This window comes from Poecilia reticulata, linkage group LG6 (genome assembly GCF_000633615.1).
Source record: "Poecilia reticulata strain Guanapo linkage group LG6, Guppy_female_1.0+MT, whole genome shotgun sequence".
Taxonomy (NCBI): domain Eukaryota; kingdom Metazoa; phylum Chordata; class Actinopteri; order Cyprinodontiformes; family Poeciliidae; genus Poecilia; species Poecilia reticulata.
Genome location: NC_024336.1, coordinates 2,375,604 through 2,385,863, shown reverse-complemented (window position 1 = coordinate 2,385,863; position 10,260 = coordinate 2,375,604). Strand labels below are relative to the sequence as shown.

Here is a 10,260-nt window from a genome sequence, read left to right as displayed (position 1 = left end):
TTACATCGCAGCTCAAAGACTTAAATAATTTTGCGGGTTATTTGTTTAGCTTTCTGACCGTCATGCTAATCCGGGTGAGTGTTTGTAGCTGTGCGCTGCTTTACCTGCTATCTGATCCTCCATATGTCTTTTTTACTGCAGTGAGCCTCGATGTAGCCAAACTCCGTCAAGTATGCCATTGTTTTTATGGCGTATTAGCTTCGTTGTGTTGATGCATTTTGACGTGCTTGAATTTTCCACCGCAACACGCAAACTTCCACAGTCACTCAGTGCGTTATAGTTCCACATCGCTTAGGATTTGTTGCTGCGTGTTTGCRCAGTGTGAAGGAAAGAGGAGACCAGCTGCACAGGCAGGCTGCGAAATGAGATGCAGGTGATCGGTATCGGCAACAAGAGCCAATGATCACCGATCATGCACTTTTTCAAGAAAATCGGCCCGATTATGATTGGTGACCGATCGATAGGCACACCTCTACTTTCTTGGCTAAAAAGTATTAAACAGATAGGGAAAGGTATATGTATCTACTCTTAAACTTCCAAATGTCTCTCCTGTCTTAGCTTTTAGGAAGCTAGTTTGCATACATGCCGTAGGCACAATATGTAAGAACATGATTAAATGGATACAAAAACTAAAAAATACATCATCATATATATCCAACAATTTTCTTTGCTAAACTTTATTAGAGAACTAATAAAAGATATATATCTACTCTTAAAGTTTCAACTTTTGCTCCTATCTTAGCTTTTAGCAAGCTAGCTTGGATACGTTTATATATGTGTATATATATATATATATATATATATATATATATATCCAACCTCTTTATTAGCTCTATCTATTAATGGTTAGACTGTAAATAGAAAGCAATACCGTGTAGTTTTTTTCTCAGTATACTCAACCTTTGAACCAAGTGTTAACCCTCCCCTGCAATGGGAGGGAGACAGAGGTAAGGAAGTTCTCTTAAAACATTGTTAACAACTCACTAAGGTCCTGAGTGAAATAGGAGTAGAAGGACTCTCACAGTGACCTGCTCCAAGCCCCAGATCTGCCATTTTAATCAAATTATAAATGAACACAGTAGGGTTCAAGGAGTTGCTTAAAGCAGGCTTGAAAACATGACAGAGAAGCAGAGGCAGAAAGATGCACCGAACCTGAACTAAAAACATTTGGCAAACTGTCCAGGATGTACCCCGCCTCYGGCCCAATGACCGCTGGAAGTCCCAGAATTATTATAGATTACATTGAGGTTTTATAGATGGAATATGTGGTATATTAAACTTTTTAGTAGACTAATGCTTTGTCCTATTTGATCAAAGCGATGTCTTGCTGTTGGTGCATTTGTTACCAAAACAAGCCTTATTGGATTTTGCATTCCATCAGTTTATAGTTCTGAAAAAATTACATCACCAAACAAAATATTCAGCTCCTCATGTTCCTATATCTAAGTCTAATTTGGTCTGTTATGGGGAAAAAACGTGATGTAGCTGCCTACAAACAATAAAATTAAACTTGTTTTAGTCAAACAATATATATATATATATATATATATATGTATATATTGGAGCCCTAGTTTTCAAGTTAGTGACCCAAATCGCCATTTTTAAAAGGAATAAAACAGCTTTTTTTATTAAAAAAAAATAAATTATGTTCTTATTTTTTTAGATTGACAGATTTTTGCATCGTTAAACTCAATAGTGCATTTCTAAATGTTCAAATGTGTGAGAAGTTTTTCTTTTTTTCATATGACTATGTATAGAGTGTAACAGGAATCTCATTCGACTACATTAGTAACTGTTGTTCTCTTGGTGTGGAAAGCTCACCGACAACTCATCATTTCTCAACAATAAAACACCCAGATTGAGAGTCGGCCTCCTTCCAGACGAACCCGTCCGTCTCAGTTGCATTTAATCTGCTTTCATGAAGCAGGCGACAGCTTTGTATAATCTCCGGGTGGGAAGCGCCTGCAGCTCGTTCCCACCTTTCTAGGACACATACGTGTAGGGTATTATCACCAGAGCATCCTCAGAACGCCTAATGTGTTCCTGATACCACCGCGTTCCCGTGTGGTTACTGTTAGACAAACACGGCTGATTTCCAAACGACTTCACAGGTTATTACGGCATATTGGTTCTCAGGAGGTCATGTGACACTTATTAGTCAAAAAGTAAGCAGACTGTCTTGTCGGGACAGACTAGTGGTTAATAATATGGACTTAGCTGATATATCTTGAAAAGATATAGTAGATATGCTGTAGAACATCTCTTCCTCAGTCAGAGATGAATTTTAATACTGAACAAGATTGTGCAGCACTGATTGTAAACACAGAGCATTGTGCATCTCTTTTGTGTTATTACAAAAGAGATGCACGATCTTTTCATAGGTTTGGAGTTGGAATATATTTAATAAAGCAAAAACAGAAGTGCACCTCTCACAGAAGGCTAGCACACAGAAATAAAATCACAAGCTGCGATGAGGTGAACATGTTTGTTCTTGGTTTATTTCTCTTAAGCTCCAGCTGAGTCTGACAGCCTCTTGCGCTCTTTGTAGTTTGTGGGAACATTTTGTAACATTTGGTGTGAAAACCAGACTGAAAAAAGGCTTTTTATGACTTGCGCCTATTTAAATGCCTTAGAAAATTTGAATTTGGAATATAAGGTTGTGCTTTTCTTCAGCAATGCCAGCTAACCAAATAAAAATGTTAAAATGAAAGAAAACCTCAACCTTTAAAGTTAAATTCTAATTTTATTAACTTATTCTCCACCATTTTTCAGTTTAATGGAGCAAACATTAGAGTTGAAATATCTACTTTTTGTATGAAGGTATGTACCTATGCACAAAATAAATATATACACAAATAAATCATTATYAGCCTAAACTCGTGGTCATAGCTAATTGCTCATTTCAACATACACCTTTCTGAAACAAATAGGCTTCAACCTTACATGGTCATGTGTTGACTAGAACCACAGAAAACCTGCTGTTGAAAACAAAACATGAATTTGTTTTTATTTACGCAACAGAAAAGTTACAATGAGAATATGGAAAAGATTTGAGGGAGCCCTCTTACTTTCCCCACATGTCCTCTATGCAGGAAACATGGGTGAAATTGATCAAAGTGAACAGGGTGGACTTTCTGTCACCTATCGAAACCAGTCTCCTTCCCCACCAAAAACAGTCACACCGTAATAAGGGTTATAAAATAATTGGATTTTCTGCTTTAAGGGAAGGAGCAACCCAAGCTCATGGGACGAGGACACAACAGTTTATTCAATAGAGTTGACAGATCGCTCTCGCAGAAACTACTGATGTAGTGAACAGCAGCAACAATAAAATTTAAGATAAAGCAACTTATTGCCTTATAGGGTTTTTTCCCTCACAAATAAAGTTGCCAATATTTCACATTAGCTTCAAGTGACTATTTAGGGCCAAAAATGCTGTTTTAAGATATGACAGATTGTCATCAGACTAATGTTTCGATAGCAATAATACTGTTCAGAGTTCAAACTAAGACTGTCGGAATATGTAATAAATCAATTAATCACATCATAAATGAAAACAAACTTGATCATTTCCATTTGCATGTTTGTTTTTCTTGTGTCTCTACGTCTTTATACCTAAGACCAGATGTCAAAAAAGCTTTAGTCTGGTGCTTTGGTTTCCACTATTCCCTTTTTCAAAGGGCAAATTGTTTACAGAGAATTCGGTATTTGTTGTTTTGTTTATTTATTTTGGATATTTTCAATGTCTTCCAGTTCCAGTGTTAAATGTTTGTTACAAATTAAATTGTGTTGATCTTTGAGAGTTTGCATTATTGTGCCATTACCATTATGTTACTTGAAAATAGTCAATGTTGTTGTTTACTGCAATAACTTCTGGGAAAATGTATTGTCCTTCAAAATGTGTAGTTGTGACAGGCCTAACAATAACAGGGTTGTCTTTTAAATGAGTTTGAGTAAAAACACAAACTTATCATCTGAAATCATATGAAAATTGATACTTTCAGCTGCTTCCATTCACTACTGCTGTTTTACAAAACCGCTGCCCGATCATAAAAATCAACATATTTGCGGACAACAAGCTAGAAAACCAACAAGTCAGTGTCATGTTTGAACCTTTAGCCTCGGCCATCCTGTAAACAGGCAATAATCACAGACTTACCACTGTTGCCAAATAACACCTTTAAGTGTCTAATTTAGCTAATCTGTTGTCTGACTTACATTATACTTACTCATCATTATATTTCCCAGCTGGATTTTGGTGGAGACGTGTGGCTTCAGTTCAACACCATTATTTTCTAATCAAAGATGATTTTCCAACAGAGAACCTTCTATTTCTAAAGCCACACATGCTTGATGTGTGCATGACGTCAGCTGAAGTAACATGTAAGTTGGACTTTGGCCTTTTCAAAGCAACCGCAAACATTTCATGTCACATACATTTGCTGATGATGTATGTAACAAGTCTCTTGTAAATGAGACAATGAGTCTCAAGAGATTTCCCTGTATAAGCAAAGGATTGATGAAAATAATAAAACAATACTTTTATTCTGGTAAATTTCAGACAGGGAGGCATGCAAGGATGATAGAGAAGATGCAAAGAATTAGGAACATTTTATCAAGGGTTTGTGCAGGTTTCACCTAATTTTTGGACTTTTTAAGACTTTTTTTTTTCAGATCATTCTTGTAGGACTAGTGCTTGACTGTGTTTAAAACCCACTAAACTTCAGCGTTCATGTCCACCAAATGCTGCTCTGCTGGATTAGTGTTACTGTGATATCAGTGGTGACCATTTCTGGGGAGCTTTAGCTACACCACTTCAAAACTGTGACATTTCTGGAGTCTCTTGACAACAGATTTGTGCTTTTCACACTCTATCCCTTATCCCCCGTAGTGCCAAGTATATATATTTTTAAWTTGCACTTACCCATTATAGGTGGGAATCGCTTGCTGGCTAGCTAGCAAAGGCATATTAGCAACTAGTTAGCTATAGCCTCAACTGCCTCGAGTCATAAAACACAGCACGCGACTCAAACTTTTGCCTGACAGAAAAATAATGAAAAAGAAAATAAAACCCTACATATAATATACAACATTAAATAGTCCTGCCATGCAAATAGCTTGCTAGATATCTAGCAAGGGTATATTAGCAACTAGTTAGCAATCGATTCAACTGGCTCAATTCACAAGACGCCATAGATGTTTGCACGCGAGAATGTAAAAATTAAATTAAAGATAAAAAAATAAGACCCGTGAACAACATGTTTAACGCCAAATTACGCTTTTTTTTAAATCAAGACATTTTATGGCCTTAATTTTAGATACATGAAATTTAAGACTTTTTAAGGATGCACAGCCAGACACCCTGTTATCCAATGCAAGGTTTACATGTGTAGAAGTGAGTAGTTAGCCTGAGTCAACATTAAAGCATAGCTAAGGGACAGATAAATGTGTGAAGGAACGGTGCACAGTCAGGGGCCATAACACAGTCAACATTTAAGTGAATAAACTTATTTTCAAATATTTTCCAGCTGTGAACAAATATTACCTCTCAGTTGTTAAGTTTATAATGTGTTTCTATTATTGCTGTTCAGTCTGAATGGGAGGAAGCTATAACTGCCCACAGTAAAACTGTAAACGGGGCCTGCTGAGAGTAACTCACCGCCTCCGTTCTTCTGACACAGGTAGGGGAACCGCCACACGTTGCCCAGGCCTACAGAGAAGCCAACCTGGGCCAGGATATACTGGAGCTTGCTGTTCCAGGCCGGGCGCTCCTCCTCCTCGCCGTCCGAGGCCCCTTCCTCCACATCGCACTCCTTGCCTTCGCCTTCGGGGTTGTCGACAATCAGCGAGCTCTTCTTGAAGGAATCGTCGCAGGCGTCCTCATTGGAAAGCAGGTCCCTGACAGACTCCGTGACATCGTCGTCAAGCTCTCTCTTGACGGCCTTGCTGTTTTTGGGCATTTGATAAAGCAAACGCGGGCGGGGAGGGTGGAACGTCTTTTTTGTTGTTGTTTTTTTTTTAAGTCTTGGAGGGTGGATTTTAAAGGCGGGGCCTGCAGCAGGTGAAAGTCACCTTGTGAAAAACACTGAGTTCAAGGGGAGGGTGGGCGTTCAACAACCCAGGGGGATTCAAAAAGTCTGTGAAGGTTGAGTGGTTAGTAAGTGCTTTATTTCTTCATTATCACCAAATGTCTGTGGAGCAGAAAAAGAAAAAGTATGAACAGTATACATAACAGTGAAAATATAGCACTCATTCCTTTGGCGTCTATACTTCTACCATTGGTTGGTTGTCTGGCACAAATCTCTGAGCCTGATTTGGATTCCTCGTCAGACTCAAGTCGTAACCTCTAGAGATGTGCCGATCAGGTTTTTTCCTGCCGATTCCGATCACCCATGAGGGCCTATCACCGATACCGATCACCGATACCGATCACATAATCATTATTTTTTTTAATCATAAGCACTACCAGTTACATTATATGAAAAAATTCACCTTAATTTAGACAAAAACTTGTTTTTAATAACTTTTTCCAAGAAAAAAACAAAACAGGCATTGCACAAATTGTACTGCTATCGGTAATACTATCTTTAACAGACTGAAAACATACGGAGGCTCTGAAGTGGCTAAATAATGCAAGCAATTATAAATAATCAATTATAATGCAAAAATTCAAGTATAAAACTTAACATTCAAAGGCAAGTACAGGATCCATTATAATAAACAATCCTGAGTTACCGCATGAAAACTTCCTGATAGCATGTATTTTTTTAAGTTAGATGCTGCAGCTTTAAGCAGAAGTTTGGTGTGAGAGTCATTACCCGGTGGAGCAGAAGCGGCGCTCCGTCTGTCAAATATTACTGCCTGTAGTAATATTTGACTGCTCTCTGCGGTTCAACAGCGAGAGCAGWACCAGCGTCTTACAYCGCAGCTCAAAGACTTAAATAATTTTGCGGGTTATTTGTTTAGCTTTCTGACCGTCATGCTAATCCGGGTGAGTGTTTGTAGCTGTGCGTTGCTTTACCTGCTACGTGATCGCTCCATATGTCTTTTTTACTGCAGTGAGCCTCGATGTAGCCAAACTCCGTCAAGTTTGGCTACATCCCCCGTAGCTAAACGGGGGATGTATCCCCCGTTTGGCTACAATATGGCATTGTTTTTATGCCATATTAGATTCGTCATGTTGATGCATTTTGACGTGCTTCACCCTACGTGCTTCAATTTTCTGCTGCAACACGCAAACTTCCCCATTCACTCAGTGCGATATAGTTCCACACAACATCGCTTAGGATTTGTTGCTGCGCGTTTGCGCATTGTGAAAGAAAGAGGAGACCAGCTGCACAGGCAGGCTCCGAAATGAGATGCAGATGATCGGTTTGTGTGATCGGCAACAAGAGACCGTGATCGGGGATCATCGATCATACACTTTTTCACGGAAATCGGCCGATTATGATCGGTGGCCGATTGATCGGCACACCTCTAGTAACCTCTAATTAAAGGAATTCTTGGTCAAGTTGTTCAAGAACATTGCAAGATCCACCAAGTCAAGTCTATCATACATATCCTGGTAAAAACCAGCCCCTTGTTCTGCACTTTATTGCATAACGGAGGTCACGTACTGACAAACGATTGGTTGCTAATCTTTGACTTTGACATACTTAACGTTCCAGCTCGACAGTGAAGAAAGCCACACTATGAAGTTTACCAAAAGTTTTGTGTGCTGTAAACAATCATTCAATATCAACGCCATCAATAAAATGTCTTAAACATTCTTCTTGCTCCAACTTTAATTACTCAACATTTGGATGTGCAGCCAACACTTCCTCCGCTGCCATTGTCAAACCAAAACCATAGGCAAGCTACCATCCTAGAAGAAGTGAAGAAAATCCTTGTTCGCTGAGTGGCCYGGTTGAAATTCTACCAAAGAAATTTAAGTAAATGGGTGAAGTCCCAGACAGGACACTGAAGAGAGATGAGAATCAAGCGGAATTATGTTTGAAGTCAATGGCCAGGCTAATCAATCATACATTACAAGAATGTTTGGAGGAATCAAGGTGAAACTTTTCAACCTAGAAGCGCTAAACTAGCTGCGCAGCGAGAGTCGATGAAAAAATGAAGGAGGCCTCAAGTTCTTCAACTTAGTTCAAATTAACATCTGGAGAGTTTAAAAAATAAAACTGGGTGTTCCAATAAACACAAATCAAAACTGTTTTTAGAATGTATAAAGCAAGCTTACATTAAGCGCCTGGATAACCTCTGAGCTTTGACCTCAACTGTATTGAAAATTTTGTCTATGTTTTAAAATCCAGGTAAATGTCAAAAAAGCAATCAATTTAATTGAGGCCCACTATTTCTGATAAGAATTTGTAAAAGTTTCCAGTTAAAATTATATCAGAAGCATGCTGGTGGCTACAAGATAGTAGCCAAGTAGTAGCTGGTGGCTGCAACTTGCTGCGGGACATCTAGATAAGTATTAGATTCCATGTGAATTTTTGATCCTGAATGTAGAATTTTGACCCAGTGTGCATTAGAAAAAACAAACATAAATTCAGATTTCATCATAAGATCACTAAAGACAAAGTGCTTAAGGGAAAAGAGCGCTAACTATTTTTCTTATTAAGCTAATGCTGCATGTCTGTTAAGGTAGCTGCACATATGCAAACATCCTGACTAATAACTAAGCTAATTAGCAATTTGTTATACTTATGCTACTCAATAGAAATCAAAATGGCTAACAGATATGATATTGCCCAGTAGGCATGTGAAAGCACAACTTAAATTAATTTTATAATTCTCAAGCCTACGTATCAAAACCTTAATGCAATAGAAAACATTACTTGAAGTGTAATAAACAGTATTAATTTAGCAGCAATAGAAATAATTGTAGCTTTTCTGTTCATATAAAAATAAATTAGGTCATGTTGTGTATTACGAAAATCTTTTCTTTTTAATGAAGATGATCATAGCTGAAGCATTAATCTAAGACAGTGAGATATAAAGGATGCAGCCTTATGCCCTCACATGGGAATCACATGGCTGGCATGGGCATCAATGAATGGGGATCGTGTTGTTCTTTTAGTCACTGTTCTGAGAAACTCAAGGCCTGGGAGCGAATCCGACTGGGACAGGTGGAGTTCTCACGTTTTCAGCCTCCTGAATATTTGAGGAGACGAAGCTGCATCCAAACCCAAAACTATTTTCCGACAGATGATGACGAAAATCCCTTCAATGTTTTTATTTACTCTGATTTTTCTCTCCACTTTTTCCCATTTCTCCGAACGACCGTAATTTACGACCATTGCAGACTAAGAGAGCCTTCCAGGGTGTGTACAGCCCCGGCCATGCAGCCATCCACGCTCGGGCAAGGTGCGCAGCCTCCCTGTCTGCTCCAGTCCAGCTAGCGAAAATGCCGCCACTTCTGCTCATTAATACACGTCCGTTTATTTCCACCCGTTTCAAGCTTCTTCTAAATAAAATGTCATGGGGGGTCCTCCTGAGGAGAGCACGCTTCCCGCCTACCTACAGCAGGATTAAATGCTGATTAGATTAGCGCTTTCAGATTAGCTGTTGAATGAGGAGCAAAAAGGAGCCGGTTATCTAAAGCAGCCAAAAAATGGGAGCGGAGATGATTTATTAAATAACAGAACCAGGATGTTAAAACGCTAGCTAAGCAAACAAATAGGGTTTAAGGTAAGAATTCAACACACGAAGAAAGAAATTAATAGAAAACGCCCAATTTCTTTTTTTTTTTTTTACCTAACAGCAAAGAAATGCGATCAGAAAAAGACAATTTTTAAAAATTAATAGCAATATAAGTATAAGTCATTGTGATGCCATTTTTTATCCACTCCGGCACAATTTGTTCCGAATTGGCATAAATTAGAGCTGCGCGCGCTTCTTGACATCCATGTGAGATGTTTCATCATTCCCCGGCCTTCAGCTCCATCCTGCTGCACTTGGCACCTCTCAGCCTCATACGCACACACACACACACACACACACACACACACGCACATACACACACACACTCTCATCCTCAGATGCCTTTGTCCTCAACAACCTCCCTCCTACACGCTGGAGAAGCTATTTAGCTTAAACGTCTCATCTCACCTGAGCGTAACAGCAGAATTTTCCCGACAGGATATGTTTCAAGGGATGAAGTTGTGAGAAGACATGCACGGGGAAGACATCATCACTCGCTTCGGTCCGACCGGTTTATGTGGGTTCATCCGACTTCAGCGCTCTATTTCTCTAWAGCTCGCC

At 39.0% G+C, this 10,260-nt stretch overlaps 1 protein-coding gene across 1 annotated transcript in view; it reads right to left on the bottom strand.

Annotated features, from left to right (window-relative positions):
- Positions 1 to 10,260, bottom strand: part of slc6a15 (solute carrier family 6 member 15) — a 28,832-nt gene extending 18,572 nt beyond the window's left edge. Inside the window, exons 1-2 of the mRNA XM_008410862.2 lie at positions 10,108 to 10,260; positions 5,660 to 6,191 (exon numbers count right to left, since the gene is read on the bottom strand). Of these exons, the coding sequence (XP_008409084.1) occupies positions 5,660 to 5,960 (301 nt within the window). The 5' untranslated portion in view covers positions 5,961 to 6,191; positions 10,108 to 10,260. The remainder of the gene's footprint in view (positions 1 to 5,659; positions 6,192 to 10,107) is intronic.